This window comes from Antechinus flavipes, chromosome 1 (genome assembly GCF_016432865.1).
Source record: "Antechinus flavipes isolate AdamAnt ecotype Samford, QLD, Australia chromosome 1, AdamAnt_v2, whole genome shotgun sequence".
Taxonomy (NCBI): domain Eukaryota; kingdom Metazoa; phylum Chordata; class Mammalia; order Dasyuromorphia; family Dasyuridae; genus Antechinus; species Antechinus flavipes.
In genome coordinates, this window is record NC_067398.1 from 125956973 (window position 1) to 125982128 (window position 25156).

At 33.6% G+C, this 25156-nt stretch overlaps 1 protein-coding gene across 1 annotated transcript in view; it reads right to left on the minus strand.

The window, feature by feature from the left end:
- Positions 1–828: 828 nt before the first annotated feature.
- Positions 829–25156, minus strand: part of C6 (complement C6) — a 53327-nt gene continuing 28999 nt past the window's right edge. The window contains exons 10-17 of the mRNA XM_051971061.1: positions 21801–22026; positions 20056–20227; positions 19726–19837; positions 16658–16790; positions 14861–15049; positions 11745–11832; positions 9125–9366; positions 829–1245 (exon numbers count right to left, since the gene is read on the minus strand). Of these exons, the coding sequence (XP_051827021.1) occupies positions 1064–1245; positions 9125–9366; positions 11745–11832; positions 14861–15049; positions 16658–16790; positions 19726–19837; positions 20056–20227; positions 21801–22026 (1344 nt within the window). The 3' untranslated portion in view covers positions 829–1063. The remainder of the gene's footprint in view (positions 1246–9124; positions 9367–11744; positions 11833–14860; positions 15050–16657; positions 16791–19725; positions 19838–20055; positions 20228–21800; positions 22027–25156) is intronic.

The following is a 25156-nucleotide window of genomic DNA, read 5'->3' on the forward strand; positions in this document are numbered from 1 at the left end:
ATTTATATTTCTGTAATTATTAGTGGTGTAGAACACTCTTTTCTATATAGCTATTGGCAGCTTTTATTTCTTCCTCTAAAAACTGTCTGTTTATATCCTTTGACCTCTTATTTTTATAAATTTAAATCAAACTATGTATCTTAAATATTAAAACTTTATCTGAGAAATTTGCTGCAAACATTCTCCCCCCATACACACAATTTCCTGCTTCTCTTATAATTTTACCAGCATTGTTTTTGTTTGTACAAAATTTAAAAAAATGTAATCAGAACTGTACATGTTCTACTCTTGTGAACCTTTTTACCTCTGTCTTATTCATAAACTCTTTGTCTATTGATAAATCTTAGGTAATTTCTTCCATGCTCCTCTAATTTACTTGCAATAAATATCACCCTTTATGTCTAAATCTTGTATTCAATTGGGCTAATTCTGATAGATGGTGTGAGATGTTGGATTATACCGAGTTTTTGCCAGACTATTTTCTAATTTTCCTAACAAATTTTATCAATTAGTGAGGTTTTTTTCCCCTAATACTTGGTATCTTGGATTTATCAAACACTAGGTGCTCATTTGTTGCTATGATTATGATCCTAATCTATTTCACTGCTGAATCTTTTTTATTTCTTACTCATAACCAAAATGTTTTGACAATTCCATTTTGTAGTGTACTTTAAAATCTGATACTGCTAGGACCATTTCCTTCTCATTTTTCCATTGATTCCCTTGATATTCTTGACCTTTTGTTCCTCCAAATGAATTAAAATTTTTTTCTAGCTCTAGATTTTTCTTTTTTTAGTAGTTTGATTGATATGGTACTGAGTAAGTAAATTAATTTAGGAGCATTGTCATTTTTATTATCTTGGTTTAGTATATTCATCAGTAATTAGTATTTTTCCATCCATTTAGATCTGCTTCCAATTGTGTAAAAAGTACCAAAAAAACATTTTTGGGGAGTGAATTTCAGATCCATTAATCCAGTGCCTTCCAAACAGGTTTTCTAAATATTTTTCTCTGTAGTATGCTGGGTTGTTGTTGTTGTTGTTGTTGTTTTTGCCTCAGGTCATCAGGCAATACATTGTCCTTGATGCACTATTTCCACTTTCTTTTGGGCACAATTCAGTGCTCCCAGCACACAACTATTCATTGTTTTCTTAGTCTTTGAAGAGCTTATTCTGATGCAATAGTCTTGTTTTCCATTCTTGGGACATTGATAGGGCATCAGACAGGTACATGTATATGTGGAGGCTGAAAAAAGAGAGTATATTATTTGCCACAGACCTTAAGAAACTTTTCATCTAATTCTTTTCCAGATTACTAGCTCTGCAATATATTATTCAATTCAATTAAACAATTACTATAAAACAATGGCTGTTTTCAGTTATTACTCTAAATTAGAGTAGCTAGAGAAATACAAAGTTTAAATAAGATACAATTCCTGCCTTTATGGAAGTTACAGTCAACTAGGAGTAGTTTAGTTGGCTGTACTATCCATTATTAATTTAGATGAGAGGTCCTCAGTTAGCTGGCCTCCTGCTATTGCTTATCTCAAATGCTACTTAGTTGCTTAACCTTTCACATACAGGTAACATACAGATTCATAGTAACTATGACAATATGTAATAATGATCTCTCAAAAAACAGATTTTTAACCTTTGTTGTGTCATGGACCTCTCTGGTAGTGTGCTAAACCCCATGGATGTCAAATGCATAAAACAAAATGCATAGGATTACAAAGGAAATCATTTATATTGAAATATAATTATCCATCTATATCTAGATGAGAATTGGGTGCATCAGATGGGCACCAAAGGTGGATGAGCAACTTTGAAAAGGACTCAGGAAGCCCTCTCCACCAGAGGTGCTAACCCTCTTTGAGTGCTCCTAAATCCAAGTATTAGTAAAAGGGCCTTATTCTATTCAGAGTTCCAAGACAAGGTATGGGAGCGATGCTATTTAGAATATAGAGAAAGGAATCTCCATGAGGCAAGTGGGAGTTGGAATATGGGTCATTTCCCACAGTTCTTAGAATAAATAAATCTCCGTGAAATAATCAACACAATTTTTGCTTACCATTCCATATGATTGTTGTCAGTTCATCCTAGAAATGAGGTGAAAGATTTCCCTGTCCCTATTTTTTGACACTTTAATTTATGTTGTAATGACGACAACAACAATAATTAACATTTATGTAATATTTTATATTTTACAAAGTGCTTTTCATATATTACCTTATTTGATCTCCATAGCTACTTGCTGATATAGGTACTATCATTATTCCTATTTTACAGATGAAAAAATTGGGTTGAAAAAGTAACAATGTTTGTCACAAATTAACATAATATGGGAGGTGGCAGAATGGTGGTAGTTTGGGGAAGAGCATTTGTGTCTTCTCTTCTTTGACATAAATAATGTAATTTTAGAGGCATAAAATTCAAGAGTTATGCTGCCTTGTCAGTCACTGTCCTCAGGAGCTCTTGGCTGCATTTCAGGAAAGTAGCAGAGATTTACTAATCTACTAGTTTGTTATTGGACTGAGAGTGACCACCAAAGAGTGGACTATGTCTTTTAATTGCCTTTGCACAAGAATTGGGGTAAAGGAAGAAAAAAATAGGGATTAGACATGCCTTACTATTTCAGCAGTAAGAGGCTTATTCAAGAATAATAATAAGCTAATTTTTATATTTTACTTTGAATTTCACAAAATACTTTTAATATAATATCTCATCAACTCTACAATTCTCTGTGTGTAAAAGTGACATTAAATCTGAGACTGAGAGAGCGTCAGTGATTTGCTAAGGGTAACATGTCTAGGAAGTGTGGGAGGCATGATCTGAACTCAGCTCTGTTTGAGTTTGGAACCAGTCTAGCATTTTTATACAGACAAGTTGACTCTAAAATGACATTATTCTCATCCAGAAAGGATGAAAAAAAGAAAATCCCTCATTGCACTTTGTCAATTTCCTCCTCTTTCAGCCTCAGTTTTCTCATCTGCAAAATGGGGATATTAATCATCCTTACTTTACAGCATCATTGTGAGGTTCAAAAGGATCCACTACAAGGTAGCTCTTTAAGTTTTAATAATTAAAATATTTCAGCTTTAATAACTTAAACAGGTATTTGTAAAGCACTTTGCAAATCTCGTAGAAGTATAAAATGCTTAATAATTGTTAGTGTTGTTGGCGATCATCATTACAATATAAGCTCAGACTTCAAAAATAAACTTTGTCTTTCTTCTAGAGTTATTTTAGAATAGTCACAAAGAATGATCTGAAAAAGTATATGAAAAAAAGTATATGGACAATTTAGAAAAAGAGGATTTGGTTTCCTAATCTAATAGCTTCATGAATAGTATTTAGTTATATAAGGTAGATGGCAAGAGCATTTGATTTAATCAGGACTTCTCAGTTCTGCTATTTATTTATTAGCTGTGTGATCCTGAATAAATCATTTCACCTTTACACTCCTCATTTTCCTCATCTTTAAAATAGAGAGGTAGAAATAGATGAGCTCTTAACTGTCCGGCTTTTGAATTCTAGGAATTAATAGCTAATGATAATAATAATATTTATATAACACTATGTACTAGACACTGTGCTAAGTGTTTTAATATTATCTCATTTGATCCTCCCAACAATCCTGAGAGGAAAATACTATTATTGTTCCCATTTTACAGATGAGGAAACTGAGGCAAACAGAGGTTAAGTGACTTGTCCAAGAATAGCATTAAATCTACTGCCCCAGTTAGTTCTCTCAAATAGAACAATTTTAACCTCAGCTGTTTAATTAAAAAGAAAATTATTCCACTACTTTGAAGAATAAAAACAGAGACAAGGGCTATCACTAGTCTAACACATCTGGATTTTTGTATCCTTCCCTCTCAGTGGGGATCATGGTGTCTGGCTACATCTTTCCTGGCAGACTGGCTCAACATTACTGTGGCAGCCAAGAAACGTTTCACAAATTTATAAGAAAACTCATTGCTTTTGCCCTGGATTAGGGAATAGATAACAAAGTCATACAGTGATGTTGACACTCTGTTCTCTGATGGATTTCATTGGAACACAAAAAGCTGTGGGACAAACACTTAAATGTGGACATAACATTAATTTCTTTGGAAATTATGAAATGTAAATGGCAGGTGAAATGAAGGGATGTCAGGTTGAAACAGATAGTTAATGTACTCCTTCCTGAAGGAGATCTTTTTATTTCCACTTATTTAATACAGAATCCCACTTTGTTAGGTGGTAACAAAGAACTATAGAACTATAAATTGTTTAGTAATTGTTACTTTTAATTATCATCATTACAATATAAGTTCAGACCTCAAAAATAAACTTTGTCTTTCTTCTAGAGTTATTTCAGAACAGTCACAAAGAATGATCAGAAAAAGTACATGGACAATTTAAGAGAAGAAGATGATTTGGCTTCTTATCTAATAGCTTGATGAACAGTATTTAGTTACATAAGGTACATAAGGTAGGTGGTACTAGACTAGATAGAAGGGCTTCTGAAAAAAAGGCAGTAGGATTGTCAAGTAATTTTCCACAAAGTATAATTAGCCAAATAGTCATCTGATATAAATTAGTCAAGTCAAGGAAATAGATGTTTTTTAAAGTTCCAGAAATGTCCCTAGAAGAGTTAGAGAGAACAAACAAGGCAGAAAGCATTGTTACTGCCTTCAGGAAGCATAATATGATCTAAGGTTCATAATTCATGTAAGTATTTTACTTATGAAATAGTTTGAAGTAATTTTATTCTTTGGATAAACACTTTATGAATAAAATATCCTAAGATTACAAATGGCAAAAAAGAAGCCATGGACATTAGTAGAAGGAATTTCCTTATCTTGAAATTTCCAATGCTAATGAAATCAAAGGTTTGGTCTAAAAGTACACCCTTACTCTGTCCACGTGATGAGTGATTGTTGGAAGTTCAGTTTCATTTATTTTAATATGTGGCCTTTTCTTCTGATTAGTGAATCCTGGATTGACCTGGATCACTTCATGAGGTTCACAGGTGTGCATTCTTCACTCATAGCTCTCTGTTTTTCTAAGTCCTCACCGGTGACATTTTTCTACTTCCTTCCTGCTTTCTACCCTTTTAGTTCCATTTTATTTGTTTTCTTCCACTAAAATGTAAATTCAGAGGTTTGGGACTATCTTTTTTTTTCTTCCTTATATTTGTATCTTCATTGCTAAGTTAGCACAGTTCATAGCACATAGTAAATGCTTAAAAATAGAATATCTATCTATCTACCTCTGTCCATCTACCCATTCAGCTATCACTATCTCTTTATCATCTTTCCATCAATTTCTATAATCTTTGTCTCTGTTTTCCTCTATCTCTCTATCTGTCTCACTCTATCTCTCTGAATCTGTCTGTTTCTCTGTGAATGTGTGTCTGTCTCTCTCTGTCTCCCTGTCTGTCTGTCTCTCCCCCTGTCTTTGGCTAAATATTCAGAACCACGTAATAGTTGGCCTTACACTACTCTTTCAATTCAATTTCCTTCTGTTCTGCTATATAAACGGTCATTGTTGATAAGGCTTTCTTTGGTCTTCCAAATAGCAGGTTATGAATAGTCCTGACTTCCCACATTTTTAAGTGATTTTCACTCTTCTCCTATCTTCAGTGGACCTCTTCCCCTTTCCTGTCTCTATAAATCCCATCCATCCTTTATGACCTAGCTCAATACCTCCTGTACAGATAGTTTTCTTCAATTACTGCAAAGCACAGGGAGATTCCTCCTTTCCCTGAACTTCTCTAATTTATTGTCTGTGTCAACTATTTGGCACTTTATTATTTCATGTTGTTAATTAACTTTTAAATATGTATAATTTAGATTTCTCCCAACTATACTGTGAAACACTTGAAGAAAGAGAATTTATTTGAATCCCCTGTTATACTTTCACTCTTCCTGTGCCCAAGAATAAACAAAGTCCCTTGTACAAAGTCAACACTCATAAATATTTGTTGATTAAAAGATTTATATTCAGAACTTAGGAAATCTAGTTTACTACACAGAAAAAAACATATATTGGATAATCTGTGGTTAAATAACTCCATGCTGATTAAAAAAAAAAAAAAAAAAAAACTAATAAGGCCAGAAAGTACCACATTATATTCCTCTTTAGGTTGAGTAGATTTGAAAGAGAGGTGAGGAGATACATATACATGACCTTGGAGACATCTGGCACCTCATCTGTAAAATGAGGTGATAGTGCTAAATCATCTGTAAGGTCACTTCCTGCTCTAGTAATCCATTCGTTTTTGTCTTCCTCCTATAGGCAATGGAAAGCTTTTGAAGGATTGGGGGTAAAGAATGACATAATAGTCTCTATTTGGAAGGTTTGTCTGGAGATGAAATGAAACAAATAAGAGTGGGAGGAGAGGCCTAGGAAGAGAGACTAGAGACAAAAAGGCTAGTTAGGTGACTAAAGGTGATAGGATTGAGCAAGGGTGCGATAATCAACCATTGTGGCTCCTTCTAATTCTCAAATATTCTTGATTCTGTGATTCTGTCTTTAGCTAGGGGCCAGAGCTTATGCACCACTGGAAGTCTTCCATGTTCACTCTTTGCTCTGTCATCCTTGTTATGGTGGCAGTGGTACAAGACCTGCAGGATCCAAAGATCTAGGATCTATGAATTATTCTATGAATTCTATGAATTATTGTCACAGATACCAGTGCACAAAGTGGCCCATAACTTTCCTAGGATGTCAGCAGAGGATATAGTAGTTGTTAATAATCATGTTAGTTCTCCCCGACAATTGAACACTCTTTTCTCTTTCAATTAGTCCACATTGTTCTGCTTCTGTCATTTTTGCACCTGGCCAGAAGGGCCCTCAGTAGGATAGGGCTCATTCATGAGGACAGCAGATGGAGCCTGGGGAAATGGAGACTGTTGTTCCTTCAAAGGAGTCTATTTCACCTTGGGGTTATGTTCCTGTTGCAAGTGCTGTGATGATAACATGTGTGGCTGGGATTTGTTTAGACTGGGTAACTAGAACACTCCTTCTCACATCCCCCTAGCCAGAAATGATTGTCCCAAGTCTGTGCTTCCCTTTTTGGCTCTTTACCTTTTATTATGCTATTTGTGATCATGTCTTTCTAACTAGAATGTAGTTACAATGCTTTATCTTTATAAAAATGAGTCCATGATTGGAAGAGGGGTGAGAGGGAAACATTATGATTATTTCTCAAAAGTAAATTTTGTTATTTTCCTAATTTCATTTTTGTGATTGCAGCAAAAGTGAGCATGATATAATCAAGACCTTAAGTTAATCAAGAAAAGATTCAATTCAACTCATTAAGATAATCCAACCAGTTGTGGCCACTGAGAAAAGGAGGGGTCTGTTTTTTTTTTTTTTTTTTTGTCATTTTTTTTTAAGCCATGGATATTGATGCTATTCTTTTCCAGGCACTACCAAGAAGAATGGTCTGTGACACAAATCTATTAAACAAAATTGGCCCTAGCAGAGAGGATATTCAGTGTGGAAATATATTCTGCTTTATATTTGTATCAAAGATCAGAGCATTGCAAAATGTTCAGACTAAAGTTCTTGAGAAATCCCTGTGGCCCACTTTAATAGCCCTAGGACATTCTGTTAATTTGGGTAAACATGGGATGAATGTATGAACTTTGGAGTCCTTCTTTGAAAATATGTCAACTCTTGAAATCTATGGAGATTTCAATACAGGTATCACAGAAGAAGTAATAACAAGCACAAACGTTTTGATAAAATTTATAGTGGGGAAGATTTTTCATTTAGACAACTGAAAAGAATAATGCATGGGAAAGAAAGCAAAAGAAAATTCTTTGCAATCAGAGAACTCCACTAAGGCTTTTGCTCAATGATAAATGGGATGAGCCAGAATAGAAGATAACTCATTGAACTCAAATGCCTCAAATAACTGACCTGCTTAGAACCTCACAGCACCAGAGAACATTTATGATATCTTATGCTAGCCAATAACCCTTTCTCTTTATATGTACTTTTCTAGATAACATTTCAAGATCTTTCAGCATCCTTGAAGAAAAAAGCTATATTTAAAATGCAAAATAATATTGAATAATATTTTTTAAAATTGTGAGGTAATTTCTTGTTGAATGCAGAAATCCCTTTTATGATATCCTTGATAGGTAGCCATGCATTTGCAACATGGAACTCTCTATCTCTTGGGGCAGCTGATTTCATTTCTGCGTGGCCCCAATTGTTAGAAAGATTTTAGGTATGTCCTAGTAATTTCTTGACCCAACAAATTGTTCCTAGAATGAATTCTATTACAAATAACATAGTCTCAATAGGAGTTGATACATTACATTGAGATTTCATTTTCAATCAATAGATGACTTTATTCTGAGGAGTGTGATGATGAAATTTTCCCCACTGCCCTAAATACTGTTTAGCCATGGGTTGAATGTGGTAATGAGCACTAGGTATTGATTTCCTGATTTGTTACCACAAAGATTTGGTCCATTGATGGTATCTATCTGCGTCTACCCTTTGGCCTTCAGTTCCACTCCAGGGATAAGAAAGTTGGAGCTAGATGGTCTGCTTTAGCTTTGTCAAGTATTATCCAGACTTTGGAACCTGCCTATTCTTTCCATATATTCAAGTGAGATGAAAAATATTTGCTTGGAGGAAAAAAAAGGCCATAAAATGCAAAAGGAAGAAATGAGAGGTAACTCAAGACATGGATCCTGACTTTGGTCACCATCAGAAACTTTTAAAAACATTTTTGAATTTAAGTTTTGGTGATTCATTTGAAAATATGACATATGAATGTATTTTGCATCACTTCACATGTATAATTAATATTTTTAAAAAATGTTAAATTCTTTTACATGTAGTTGGGAAATATATATATTTGCTGACACTCTGTAACCCATCTCTCTGTATTTTATGCAATAATGTGGATATTTTCTATGAATTCACTTAAAGACAGAGATACTTCACTAGTAGGTTTTTCTTTAAGTAGATTAAATGAATGAGTAGATAATAGTAGATATTAATAGTAGAAATAATAGTAGTAGAATAATAATAGTAGAAAATGAGTAAGTAAATATTAGTAACAAGAGTACCAATATACAGGTAATAAAAGCATTTAATCAATGCAATCTCACCTGAACAACTTTCCCAATCATAGCATGTGTCATAGCCACAGGGTTCCTTCTTTGTGCTATTGAATGAAAGTTTTATCCTTTCAATGGCTTGTTTCAATTGAGGTCCATCCTGGCAGGAGCCAACAGATAAGAAATGTAGTTTCTGAGTATTTGCACATTTCTCTGCCAAAAAATTACAGCTGGGTTTGGTAAAGTAATGGTTGGACTCTGAATTGAATACACAGAGATCTTCTGAGTTATGACTGCAAATGGAAAAAAAAAAAACATGTTTATCTGAAGAAAAGAAGGAGAAAAAGATAGACAAAGAAGGCTTTCAGCTGAATGATATCAACTTCTAATTGGTCCTTCTGCTGCTAGCATCTTCCCTATTCCAATCTATTCTACAAACTTGCCAAATTAATCTTTCTAAAACAGTATTTTCATCAAGATGGTCCTATGCTTGCAAGCTATCAATGGCTTCCTACAGTCTAAACAATAAAGTCTGAATTCCTTAGCCCAGCAGTCAGACTACACCATCTATAATTTGATGTCAATTTATAGATTTATTGACTGTGATCTTCTCTCTCTCTCTGCCTTTATATATATCCTATCCATTCTGGACGACAATACATGTATCTTACAGAAATGATGCTAATGTTAAAGCCAGATCAAATCGACCTTCTTCATGAAGCTTTCACTACTCAGTCTATTCTAAAATGATTACCTCCTTATAAGAACTTTTGGCTATATTATTCATTTGACATTTGATTGTAGATTGTAAGCTGTTTGGTTATTTTATTTTCCCCATGTCTACATATGGACTTTCTAAGTGGATATTAGAGACTTTATTTCTTAAATGATTAGTCATTGTTCATCAATTACATCAATAAAATAAAATAAAAATAATTATTGTATTTAAATTTATATTTGACACACTACCAATGAAACCAACAAAGTTTTAATATATAGAATTAGGCAAAGAAATATCAAAATTCAATTAAGGAGACGAAAGATCAGGAATTTTAAAGAAAATAATATGAAAAAATAATGGAAAATGGAGCTTATTATGACCAAGTCTCAAAGTGTATTATAAAACAATAAACATCAGACATCTTTGGTATTGATTAAAAAATAGAAAATATGACCAGTGGAAGAGGCTAGGTAAGCAAGATCCCAAAGCAATCAAGAAGCTTAGTGTTTGATAAAAATCAAAACCACAAATTACTGAGGTAAGATTTTCCTCTTGGATAGAACTGAAAAAAACACAAGACAGTTTTGCAGAAAATAAGCTTAGATCACACATATTACATTAAGCTCCAAATGACACACAATCTACATGGGGAAAGACAAGTTTAAAAAATAGAAACAAATAGAAGAAAGTACTTTTTACAGTTGTTCTAGGAAAAATTAAAGAGGAGAGGAGGAAAGTGATAAAATAGAGAATATAAGTTACAAAAAAAGTAAGCTTACATAAACAAAATCAGTTTAGCTAGAATAAGAAGTGAAATTGTTGATTAGAAAAAAAAAAACAAATTTAGCAATGAAAATCTCTGATAAAATTCTGATATGCAAAGACCTGATACCAATGGATAAGAATTAGAGCCATTCCCCAATACATAAATGATTAATGTATATGAACAAGTATGACACATAATTTATTTCATTTAATCCTTACAACAACCTTGTAAGACAAATGCTATTATTATCAGTGTTCATGTAGAGTACAATAAATTTGGTTATTGATGAGAAATAGTACAAAGGCCACTAGCTTCGCTAAGCCCAAATATGACTCTTTTAATTCTTGGACCTGGTTTGATTTTCATAGCAATTATAGGCTTGATGATTTTGAAAGAAATTCTCTTATGCTATCTCCGTTGATCTTTGCAGTTTTGCTAAGTGGAGTCCCTGAGAGAATTTGAAGAAGATTTAGATTTGTGATCAAGATGTATAAAAAAAGTTAAAAATAATTTCCTACCAATTTTATGATAAACGTTTAGAATGAGAGAATTTCCAAAGATAGCAGGAGAAAAGGATACTAAAAGATAGATCTAAATGTTTAAGCATTTCTCTAGTTAGCTAAATGAAACCAGCTCACTAGAATCTGAAAGCTCAAAAGTGTTAAACATTGCCTAGCACTGTGATATACAAAAATTTATAGAACCTTCTTCTAGGGAGGATGAAGTGTAGTGAGTGAATATAAAGAGTAACAATAAAGAGTAGCAGAGAGCCACTTCTGGCTTATGGTCCAAATGACTTGCCCATAATCATTCAGATGGAAAATATAAGAGGTGAGATTTGCATTAAATTCTCTCCTGACTCTGAGTCCATTTTCTACTACACCATGCTAACTCTGCTGTAGTATTCAAGTGGTAAGTGTTGAATGTGCTGGTTAAGACTATGGCTAACAATAAAAGACTTTTATGCAAAATAAGGAAGTATAATTAAAATAACTCATGGAGGAAAGGAATTTAGACTAATGGGAGTTTATAAACTCTAAAAACAAATATCTTATTACAATCATTCCACTTTGGAAAGAAGTCTTAGATAATATCCTTTATACTTGTGATTTCAAATTTACAGATGACTATCACTATATTAAATAATCTTGTCAAATTTCAAAATGGTCCATATGACACCTTACCTACAGTCTTCTTCTGAAGACATGCAAACACATTGGGATTCCACCAATTTACGTCCTGGTCCACAACTACTCATGTGGGTTAGAATATCTGGAATAGAAAGACTTCAAGACTTTGATCTATGCAGTAATCAATCAACTTCAAAACACTGCTTGTTCCCCTCTCCCTTTTAAGTTCATTATTTATTCCTAACATTCTTTTTTTTTTTTTAATTTTGAGTTCCAAATTCTTTCCCACCTTCCTATTTCTGTCCTGCCCACTAAGAAGACAAGCAAAATGATAAATGTTAATGACATTATATATGTCATGCAAAATATTTCCATATTAGCCATATTACAAAAAAGGCCAAAAATGATGAAGGTAGGAAAATTATGTTTCATTTTGCACTCAGTTCACTCTGGAGGTGCATAGAATTTTTTCATCCTGAGTCTTTTGGAATTTTCTTGGATAACTTTTTTTGATCAGAGTAGTCAAATCTTTCATAGTTGATAAATATCACAACATTGTTGTTACTAAATTCAATGATTTTAATCCTCTCACTTCACTTTGTATCAGTTCATATAAGTCCAACTATTTACTTTTTTCTTGAAATTACTCCCTCCCCAATAATTTCTTGTGAAATAAGAGTATTATATCATAATCATATATCACATTTTAGCTACTCCCCAATTGATGAGTATCCCTTCAATTTCCAATTATTTGCCATTATAAAAAGTGTTACCCTAAATATTTTTGTACATATGGTCCTTTTCCCCCTTTTTTTTTTTTTTGGTCTTTTTGTGGTACAGATTTAATAGTAGCTTAGTTTAAAATATGCATAGTTTTATAGCCCTTTGGGTATATTCTACAGAATGATTGAATCATTTCATAACTCCACCAACTGTTCATAGATGTATTTTTTCTTATCCCTTGAAGTTTATGTCATTTCTGATGAGTATGAGATGATTTTTAAAAATTTTCATTTCTCTAATCAATAGAGATTTAAAACATTTTTTTCCATATTATCTTTGATTTCTTTTTCTGAAAACTGCCTACTCATATCCTTTGATCTTTCATCAATTGGGGGATGACTTTTTTAAAAAAATAAAATTGACTCAGTTCCCTATATATTTAAGTAATGAGGCTTTTAACAGAGAAACTTGCTATAAAATTTTCAAGTTATTTCATTTTTATGGCATCTTTTAGCAAAACATCATTTCCCAAATCTCTCTTCTAATTAAGTCTACTTTTGCTTTTGTTTTGTCTGAGATCATGATTGCTACCCCTGCCTTTTTAAATTTTTACTTCAACTGAAGTATGAAAGAATCTGCTCCAGCCCATTTTTTCCAATCTGTGTGTGTATTTGTCTGTTTCAAATGTATTTCTTGTATACACTATATCATTAGATACTGATTTCTAATCTATTTTATTATCCACTTCTCTTTTATTTTATTTTTAATTTATTATTTTATTTTTCCCCAATTATATAGGAAAACAATTTTTAACAAATGTTTTTAAAATTTTGAATTCCAGATTCTTTCCCTTTCTCCCTTCTTCCCCAATTATAATGCAAGCAAGGTCATACATGTGTAGGTAGGCAAAATATAATCATGTTGTGAAAGAAAACAAAGACCAAAAAAAACCCTGAAGAAAAATAAAAAAGTTAAAAAAAACTATGCTTCAACTTACATTCAGACACCATTACTTCTTTCTTTGGGTATGGATAAAATTTTTCATCTTAAATCCTTCAGCATTGTCTTGGATTATTGTATCCCTGAGAGCAGTTACGTCAAGAGCTGATCATCTTACAATATTACTTTATACAAGTACATTTCCCTCTGAATCAGCTCAAAAAAAGTCTTTTTAGGTTTTTCTGAGAACATCCTGCTTTCTATTTCTTACAGCACAAAAGTATTCCATCACAATTAAATACCACAATCTTTTCAGCCATTAAGCCAATAATAGACATCTCCTCAATTTCCAATTCTTTGCCCCTAGAAAAGTGCCATCATAAATATTGCTTGTACAATTGATTCTTTTCCTTTTTGCTTTTTTTGGTTTTTATCTCTTCTACGAGTGATGTCTATTGGTAAGATTGGATGGAGTCACTGGGAACTTGGTAAAAGGACTCTATACAACTTGTACTTGGAAATTACCCTTTGAATTCTGGACATGATGGCAATGATGATGAAATTGAAAGGCAAATTTTATACCCATTTATGGCACTGACAGTAGACTAAAATAATGTATTATATCTGAAGGTTCTTTCATATCTAAGTCTGGTCCTAGTGATTAAAGTCATAATCCAATATACATTGGCAATTTATTTAAGTTAAGTGTAGCAGAAGTACTGACTAAAGTTGAAAGGCTTAGATTTGAATCTTTCCTCTGCTACTTAATTCCTGTAGGAACTTGGGCAAATTGATTAAACCCAGAAGGGTTTTGTCATCTAGAAAATAAGAGTTTGGATAGGTAACCTATTTCAGTTTTAAATTTATGATCCTGAGCCTTCTGTGATACCTTTTAGTTAGATCCTATGATCTAAGGGAAAAACCAAAGAGTCACCCTCCATGACCAAGATTTTAAACTACCCATTCAACCAATGACTTCTTTTCCAGATTTTGTTATTCTTTGATTGTTCATTTATGTCTTGGCTCAGTGACTCCAATGAACCATGCTGATCATGGGATTTTCTTGACATGATATTCCATTTCCTTCTCTCCAGGCAAACAGAGATTAAATGATTTGCCAATGTCACACAGCTAGTAATTGTCTGAGTCCAGATATGAACTCAGATTTTCTTGATTCCAGGCCTAGTACTCTATTCACTAAGCCATCTAGCTCCTCCAAATATAATTTATGTAAACCTATATATGTCTATATGCATGTATACATATATATAAAATACACACACTTTGAATATGTACATATTTTTACATACATACCTATACACACATACTTTATGTATATGTACATAAAGCATAAATATGCACACACCTAGTTTACATTATTGTTAATAACAGGCTAAAATATACATTGCCATTCTGCAATATGTCCCAATCATGCATGTTGCACATTAAAGGAAAATATACATCATCACTGCTATATCATTGATTTGGCTCACTACTAGGGCACTAACCTTGTTTACAAGTGAGTGAACTTGGAATAACTGGCTCCCAGGACTTTTTCCCACATGTATAATTTGGTGGCCCAGTAATGACAAAGCCATGAGGGCAAGTAAGCTTGATAGTGTCTCCGATGTCATATATACTTTGATATGGTGTGATTGAAAATCCTTCCTGTACTAAAGGCTTTAAGCATCCTACTCCTATAGAGAGAAACAGCAAAATTAACATGTTACATGAAAAATCATATATTAATAATTATGAACAGATTTTCGGAGATTTATGGGAATTAGGATGCATTTTATCAGCTCAGTTACATTGCATCTTAATGGATAACTTAGAAGTTAATGGTTTTCATTTGTATGGTACTGCATAATTTACAAAGCAAAAGAAGTAAACTTAGGGCACAGACTTTGGAGTCAGAGGATATATGTTCAAATTTTGGCTTTATGGCTTACTACCTGTATGATCTTAGGCAAATTTTTCAGTCCCTCTGGGCTTCAGTTTCCCATTCTGTAAAATTATATGGGAGATTAGGTTATAGTCACAATCCTTTGCAGGTATCATCCTCTAAGCTATTTAGGACTTTATTGTTGGCATAATCTCATTCATTTCTTATAACAACCTCTTGAGGAAAACATTATTATTGCCATTTTACAGATGAGGAAACTGAGACCTGTGGGAGAGGGATAAGCAAACTTGTCTTAAGACATATAGGGATTGAATATCAGATAAAATTAAAATCCAGATCTTCAAACTCCAAAGTAGGAACTCATTCCTGTATGCCAAAGGGTTTAGCCAGGTTTGCCACAATGCTGTAGTAGAATGAGGATAATGCCATTCATGGATAGGGATGTGACTTAGATTTACTACATCCTTAAGAGCACACTTTTCAATTATCTAAGCAAATGGGTAATAGAAAACACCATAGGTGACATATACAATAATTTTCAAGTGTAATTAAAACCACTAATTTCCATCTTCTTTCCAATAGATATTTTAAAAGTGCTTCTAATGAGCTACACATTGCCTCATTCAGTTTTGTTTCCTCTCTTTGCTTAAGTGGACTAATTGCTAGGATGGCTACCAAGCAGCCAAATGACGAACAAGTATTAAGACTAAGAAGGAAAACAAATAGCTTATGAGGAGACATGTCAGAAGCAGCCTTCGAGTTGTGAAGAGTTGGTAGGAATGTTTAGATAATGTATCAATGCAAGGAAGACAAAAAAGTTTAAGGTATTTTTGTCATTTTTTTTATACGGATATGTGAACCAAAGAGTAATTACCCTTAAACCCTTTAGAAAAGGTATTAATTTTATAATAAATATTTTGAAAAAAATTTACTTCTAGGGACAAAAATTTTATCTATCAAAATTTATAAGGATTAATTAGGGTCATTTTTAAAATGTCTATCTTACATGTTGGTGTTTTGATCATTTTTTTTTTTTTGCTTCTTTTATTCTTTATTATGAGAAATGGTTCTTTGGGAGGGGTGTAGATTTGCATACATTGGGAAAATTAGGTGATTAAAAAAAAAGTTACAAAATTTTATTTTTAAAAATTACTAGCTAATGACAACAAGTTCATTAACTTGTTTTAGCTGCTAAAACAATAGGATTCATTAATTTACCTTCTATTGAATCAGTTTCTTTTTGTTGATTTTAATTTTTTTTTAATTTTGTTACTCTAATCTGGCATCAGTTCATCTTTCTGGGTATCTCTAAAATTTTGTGGCTTAACTAGAGGCTTTCTTGGTTCCCTTCAAGCCTGGAGATTATGGATTATTCTAATATTTATCCACATATCCTTACTTTGGCATTCCACATCTTCTTGCTTCCATGACCGGTCAGGTAAGCACCTAAAGTATGGGTACCCAACAAGATTGAAACCCATCACACAAGCAACTTCAACTTCTTCTCCAACAGAATACAATCTCTTCTCATTCTACAAATCAAATAAAGCATAGGAATACAATTCAGAGATTTTATGATACTGTCATAACACCGCTGCCAATAATATGTCTCAAGAATTTCCATATCTTTGAGAGCTTCTAGATTGATTGGGAGTTGACTTATTCATGGAACTAGAGGTGATATTCTTTCAGAAAAATCAGGGTTTCACCAGAGAGAGTATCTTACCACCTGCTCTGTCATTATTTGTTTCTCTGTACCTTCTAAATTAGACCTCCAGAGACCTTACTACCTCACCTCAGAAGGTATTATTCTACTCAGCTTTCAGTCAGATGAGGGCTAAAGCTTCCCAGTTTGGAGAATGAGTACGTCAGTCTTCACCTCTGTCCCTTATACCTAGAAGGTTCCATTATCCTAAATTGTTCTTCATCCTATCCAGCCATTCACAAGCATACAAGCACCTGACCCCAAAAGTCATCTTGCTATCTGCCTTATCTGCCTCTGTAACCCTTCTTGTAACTATGCTATTCCTCCATTTTTTTTTTTTTTTACTTCTTGCTCAGGGAAAAATAATAAAAGATCTGATAATCTACCACTCTTTGTTTCCACTTATAATCTCTTTAATTGCCTAGATCAAAGCTCTCTCAGTCCATGTCTTGTTGTATCCTTCTAGTAGAAATTGAGGTCCTTGAGGGCTATAGTAAAGTAATTAAGGACTGAATCAATGATTGAATGATATGTACTCTTGAATAAGAACTTGGGAGTGTGGCAGCTGGGACAAGAATGCTGAGTAACTGACAGTAGTATTTATGGAACCCAAATGGTTAACAATTGCATTATCTATTTCACCAAATACTGTTCACCACTTCACTAACGGAAACAGATCTTCTGGATCTGGGTTTCAAATGAACTCAAAAAGTATTTATTTATTAAATTCCCAATAGAGTTTAGTGAGCTATATTGGTTATTCAGTATACAAAGATGGAACAAGACAAATTTTCTGTCCTGAGAGGTCTTAAAATCTACTAAATTCAATAATCAATATTTAAACTACTCTGTCAGATCAGTTGCATAAGGAAACCAAATATGACATTTCTGTCCTTGCCTTTTCATAGAGGACTTGACATATATTGGTTTCTGGACAAAGGTTCTACCATGATAAAACATGACTGAAATTCAGCATTATCTCCACCTACAAGGTATATCATCTAAAAAGTACCAGGAAGAGCTCACAAGAGTAGGTCAGTATTTATTACTTTTGTAAAACACCATTCATTGCAAAGGACATATGCTCTATAAAGAGAATCTAGTAGACATACCATGGTCTTTAAAATAAATTATAGAGATCCAAAAGAACAAAGGTTGAATCTGCTTCTGAGTATAAAAATAGGTAACATTTGGGAACTTTATAAAATAGCCATCAGATAAATATATTTTGTACATTTCTAATTCTTCTTAATTGTAGGGTTTAAAATAATTTTGTCTAATTCTGGGAAAATCTAGGGCAAAGGAAAATCTTTGTGGGTCCATATCAGACTGTGAAGTAACTTACTTTTAAAAATATATTCTTCTAGAATGGATATTAATGACAAAGATCAGTGCTTACTTCTTCATGTCCCTAACCCACCTAGAAACTTTTGCAATAGTTCTGGAAATAATATGTGATAGAAAAGCTGTTTAGAAAAGAACAAGTATAGGCCTTGTCTCAGAAAATCAAGTATTCATCATAAACAAAATACAGAAAAGTACCTCCTTTCCCAGGTCAGAGAGGAGAAAGTCCTAGTTCCTCCCCATCTTTCTCCCTGTTTTTAAATATTAATAAGATTTGAAAGTAAGGAATTGAAATTTTTCTTATCCATTCCCCTCCAGATAATGCTTTGTTAGTCTAGACTGTATCTGTTTCATTCAGGACTTATTAATGGATTGCCTGAACTCAAGAAAGGCCAAATTATCTAGATAATACAATCTTCTATAATCATTTGCAATTCATTATTCTATTCAATGGTGTGCTGGTAAATTTTAACAATGGATTGAGGGGAGAGAAAAGAAAATGTAAGCATGACAAACTTTTAAATTTAATCATCACTATTAATGTATTATTCATCACTTTCTTAAGTTTAGATAATCAACAAGACAATAATTCAAACTCTAGTCTGTTGATTTCTGAAATATAAATGCTCACAATGAAAACTTAAATTTTTTAAATTAAGTTTTGTGAGTTAGTTTGAGCTGGGTCCTGACTCTATCCCATTTAGAGAACTATGTCTACCAGGTCTGGTGGTCCAGTTTAATTTTAACAGTTTCACTATTATTGTTAGGTAGCGTCTTCTCCTGAGTATGCCATTTTACTGAGTTTATACCACATAGGTATGTTGAGGAAACCAATTGAAAATTATATAATTAATTAAAAACAGATATTTTAAGAAGAGTATCAGCGTTTTCCCCCTTGGAGTGAGATGGCTGCTAACAATTAGAGATTCAATCTTTTCTTTGACTAGTCATTCTACAGGGCATACTTTTGCCCCTAGATAAATTTACAGACCTAGAAGTGAGCAAGGAAACTATACCACTGCCAAATTATCCAAGTTCACATGGATTAGAGTTTAGCCTTCCCTCACACTACTACTACCTTACAAACTATTACTACATTTCATGACTAGAGGGGAAAAGATTGATTAATCTTCCAATGAAGTTTGGGTGAGGGAGGACAGGAGTTTAGGGATGAAGATGGATGCAGTCTGTTACCCAGGTGGAAACAGAAAGGTAGGCATGGACATTACCTGAAAATTTGGGCATGGGATGGGATCATAGGACTTTACAATTTTTGTGTTCTTTTTAAAAAATCTGCAGGGACTTACTGAAGTAGATACATACATGTTCTCAAAAGTAGTTCCAAATTGCAAGTATGTCAGTTTTTTTCTATGCCTAAGACTCTATCATTAACATACTACATGGCTAGGGCAGCTCACCCTGAGGAATCCATTTTCAGGAGGAATAGGTTTAACACATCCAGACTCAGGATCAACTTCATCAATATCCACCTCTTTTAGGGCCTCCTCATCATTTATGCAAAGATCTCCCCTGGGGAAACAAAAAGGCATGTGTGACTGTGTGTGTGTGTGTGTGTTTTAAAGAAAATTAGAGAAAAACCCAATGTTTCATCAGTACTGTTTTTCAAAGTCTCACCAGGACTCTTAAACTATGTCAATTACTAATCATCTCTTATCAAAATGCCTTAAGAGTACTTTCATTATTCATATTAGGGAAGGAATAATCCTTAGTTCTTTCCTATTCTTTACCTATTTTCAAATATTGAAAAAGAACAGTCCTCTTCTTGTTCTTGTTCTCCTACACAAGGTTTTCCCCCATTCTGGGGTGCAGGATTGTTACATTCACGGGTTCTTTGTCTTTTATAAGAAGCATCACATGGACTCCAAGGGGACCAGCAACTCCAGCCACCATCAACTTCATCTGGGATAAGAATAAACATCACCAGGAATTTGATTAATTCTTCCCAAAAATCCAAGATGAAGAATACCTAATTGTGGCTTATTTGTAAGTAAGAGACAACAATAAACAATAACAATAGCAAAATTAAGTATTGAACAAGACATTTTGCTAGGAAGTAGGATGGGGAGACAACATGGATGGCTAGTGCTTTATAGATCACACCAGGTGGTCCCCATGTCATCACTCAATCAATAGTAATTTAATTGCATTTATGAAGCACCAAATATATGCCAGGGGAGACAAAAACGTAAAAGGCAAGGCCTTCCCTTAAAGAGTTCACTGCCCAATGTAATATAACTGAACATACTGATGAGAAGGACTTAAATCAAGCTCCTCCTGGAAAAGATACTAGACTAACCATTCCATGAAAAATGGTAAGTAAATATAATTTCTATAATTAGAAATCACAGATAAGCTTCCATAAATGGGAATAAAGAATACTTTTTTAGAACCTGTAGGAAGAGGGTATCAATTAGATCTTGATTACAGAAACTGACCTTAACTTTCTAAGTGATCACAGGAGAATAATTACTACTGATGTTGCTAGGTATGGTCTTCACTTTTATTCCTGAGAATGTCAGTCAACATTATAGAACCTTTGTACTATAGTAGGCACAATTACAAAGACTAGAAGCAAATGTTCAGCAAGTGAGGTATGTCACTGAGTATTTGCTTATATGAAAAAAAAGAATCCTGAGTATAAAAAAACCTCATTTTGCAACTAATCATAAAGATTTTTTGTATAGTTAATTCACTAAGATAAATGTGACTGAAATTGTGGAATGACTTTCTGAATTGATAATTCATCTTTTCGATAGCTCTCACTTGTTATATACGTAACACCTTTTGCTGCCCTAGATGCAGGTGTTTGTTACTAAAATAGGAAGTCACAGAATTTCTCAAAATTAGCCTAAAAATGGCACAAATTTAATGATCTTGGAAGGCAGCTATTATCTCAGGGTGGGAAGACTGCCCTATCCAGGTGCTAATAATTATTTTGAGAATTACTCAAGAGGGAGGGCAGAAAGTTGATAAATACAGTAAGGCTTCTTGCAAAAGTTGCAAAATGGGGGTAAAACTGTTAAACTATTAGTTGTAAATATGAAGTTATAAAGTTATACTTCAAAGAAAATTCAATCCTAGACATTTAAGGAAAAAAGAGTTATGATTAGCTATTTCTTAATAGAATGCTGCTTCTATTAAGCAAGGGAGAACCTCCAAAAATGGGTTTTTCATTGACTTCTTCAAAATACAAAAAATCAGTAAATAGATTCAATCTTATGAAAAAGAAAAAAAAGGACTGAAAACAAAACAAAAAAGGTCAGGCTAAAATATTGTATCTAAATGTTATGTCCTCTAATGCTAACACACAGAGACTTGCACATAATAGGAGCTAAAGTCCTTCTAGTATTTATGATATTTTCAAAGATGATCCCTAAAAGATTTTACACAGGATGGGGTTGTTTTCATAGATTGTCTTAATACATATGTTAGAGAGAATATGATGATTTCATAACAACGCATTGAAACCTACTAGATGTGTAATCTGGGGCTCTTATCTCACAGTTCTCCCCATAAGTACCACTTTGACACACACAGAGGCACTCAGTTCCTGAAAGTGTGGGTCGACCATTGTTAGGGCATGGAGCACATTTGCAAGGGTCAAATTTTTCAGCATATTCACGTAGAGCTCTCTTGAGATTTTTCCGTTTTGTTACCGCACAGGGAATGTTTTTCACCAAATCCAAGATAGATGCCAGCTAAGAGAATACCAAAAAAAAAAAAAAAGAGTAAATAATCATTTAATCAAAGAATAAATATATATTAAGTACTTGTTTAAGTACATACTGGTATTCTAAGCTAAGTATTTGGTTCACACAGAAAAGTTATATTTTAAAAAGTCCCTTTTCTGAAAAAGGTGATATTCTAATGAAAAAAAAAAACATAGTTACATAAATAGATACATACAAAATACAAAATAAATGGAAGGTATTCCTTGAGGGAACAGCTCTGCTATCTAGGAGGAAGTGGAAAGGCTGCTTTGAGGATTATTTGAGTTGACTCTTCAGGGAAGTTAGGAACTCTAAGAAGTGGAAGGAAGGAAGGAAGGAAAACAAGCCAGAAAAAGCACAGACCCTGGGGATTGAAATGTTCTATTGAAAAGACAGCAAATAGGTCAATATGATTGGATTGCAGAGTGCATGGAGAGGAGCTGAACATAAGAAGATTAGAAAGGAAGGAAGAAGTCAAGCTAAGAAGGGCTTTAAATGCGAAACAACTGACTTTTTATTTGATTCTAAATGTAGTAGGGAGCCAGAAGTTCATTGAGTAATGGGGTGATAGTCAGACCTGCTCTTCATTTCCTACCCCATTGCCTTCCTTTAGACCTTCCTCTTTCATTTTTTAGCTTCTTTTTGTGTGTTGTATTCCCTCATTGGATTGTTGTTGTTATTGCTGTTTGTCCTTCCTTATCGAAGAGGACCAGGATGTCAAGATAAGCAAGTGAATTGGATTTGAGTCGCCTGGTTCACTGTCCCCTCCAGAGCCATCTGAGTCTAGTGGCCAGATCTGGATCAGGATGACTGGAGATGACCCTGGATGCCATGGGAGACCTTGGCCTTTTTAAGCTAAGGTCTCAGTTTGACTGAGACTGCACCCATTTAGCAATTAAGTCAAGGTAACAAATGAGGCAAAGAATTTCCTTTTTCAGCTAGTCCAAAAAAGAAAAAAAAATCTAAATGAACAAATAAATATGGGAGGGGAAGACTCTCAGGGTTTCAGTAATCTTTTTGAGGTCAGAGACTATCTTGCATGTCTTTGTATCCTCAGGATTAATATAGCACATGTCATATAGTAGTTATTTATTTTTTGCTGAGGCAATTTCATTAAGTGACTTGCCCAGGGTCACACAGCTAGGAAGTGTTAAGTGTCTGAGACCAGATTTGAACTCAAGTCCTCCTGACTTCAGGGCTGGTGTTCTATTCACTACACCTCCTAGCTGCCCCATTTAAATGTTTTGTTTTGTTTTGTTTTTTGAGCAATTGATTGATGATTCTTTAGGAGAATCACTTTGGTAGGAATAACCAAAATACTTGGCTAGATATTCTATCACCATAGAAATCTGATGGAATAAAGGAGAAAAGCTGTTTGTACAAAAACTTTTCAATTTGATATAACCAAAATTTTCTATTTTGTGGCCAATAGTGATCTCTAGTTCTTCTTTGGTCATAAATTCCTCCCTCTTCCACAGGTCTGAGAGGTAAACTATCCTATGTTCTTCCAAATTATTTATAATCTCATTCTTTATGCCTAGGTCATGAACCCATTTTGACCTTATCTTGGTATAGGGTGTTAAGTGTGGGTCAATGCCTAGTTTCTGCCATACTTATTTCCAATTTTCCCAGCAATTTTTGTCAAATAATGTGTTCTTATCCCAAAAACTGGGGTCTTTGGGTTTGTCAAACACTATATTATTAAAGTTATTGGCTGTTTTGTCCTTTGAATCTAACCTATTCCATTGACCAATTAGTCTGTTTCTTAGCCAATACCAGATGGTTTTAGTAACTGCTGCTTTATAATATAATTTTAGATCTGGTAAAGCTAGGCCACCTTCATTTGATTTTTTTTCATTAATTCCCTTGAAATTCTTGATCTTTTATTTTTCTATATGAACTTTGTTGTTATTTTTTCTAGGTCATCAAAGTAGTTTTTTGGGAGTCTGATTGGTATAGCGCTAAATAGATAGGTTAGTTTAGGTAGTACTATCATCTTTATTATATTTGCTCGCCCAATCCAAGAGCATTTAATATTTTTCCAGTTGGTTAGATCAGACTTAATTTGTGTGAAAAGTGTTTTGTAGTTTTGCTTATAAAGTTTCTGATTTTCCCTTGGCAGATAGACTCCTAAATATTTTATACAGTCAGTAGTTACTTTAAATGGAATTTCTTTTTGTAACTCTAACTGTTGGGTTTTGTTAGTGATATATAAGAATGCTGATGACTTTATGTGGGTTTATTTTGTATCCTGCAACTTTGCTGAAGATGTGGATAGTTTCTAATAACTTTTTAGTAGAGTCTCTGGGGTTCTCTAAGTATACCATCATATCATTAGCAAAGAGTAATAATTTGGTTTCCTCATTGACTATTCTTATTCTAAAAGAGAAAAGCTGAAAAAATTTCTCACTTAAAAGGAATGACATAAGATGTCATTCAGGTCTTGTAATTCTGGAGGAAAATTGGGTGAAAATGTAGGGTTTATTTGCCTATCTTTGTGAGAAAATACAATTTCTTTTTGTCCCTCTGTTTCTTGCTGTCTCTGTCTGTCTTTCTGTTGCTCTCCATCTCTTTTCTCCCTGTCTCTATCTCTGTCTGTGTCTCTCTGTGTATCTTGCTTTTTTTGCCTTCTCCAATATGATATTATATGTCCCTTCCACCCTCTTAGGAATCATTCCAATGGAGGTGATAGGCTCTAAGCTAATTCTTTATTTTAGGCATTTCTCAGAGGCTTCTATACAAAGAACAGTGTGGTTGATAGTACCTATCAAATAGACATCTAACAAATGCAAGATGATTGACTATGAATCAAGCAACTAATAGGCTAGACACTGGGTACCTCTGCTAAAATCTTACAAAGAGATTTTACATCTCTTTAAAAATCTGAGCATAGATTGTGACAGGGCATGGGAGTAAGTTTGAGAGAAATTTTTCTGACCTTGATATTTTGGTTTCTGATATATCCATAAGGAGAAATGAAATAGCAAAAGATGAAAAAATAAACAAAGTAGTAGGATGAACAGCAGAGTTAGCAATGATAAGGGGAAAAAAAACCTACTATGGAGCAACTTCACTTTTGGCGTGACAGATTTGATTCTTGAATCAGTTATTTTCTGTA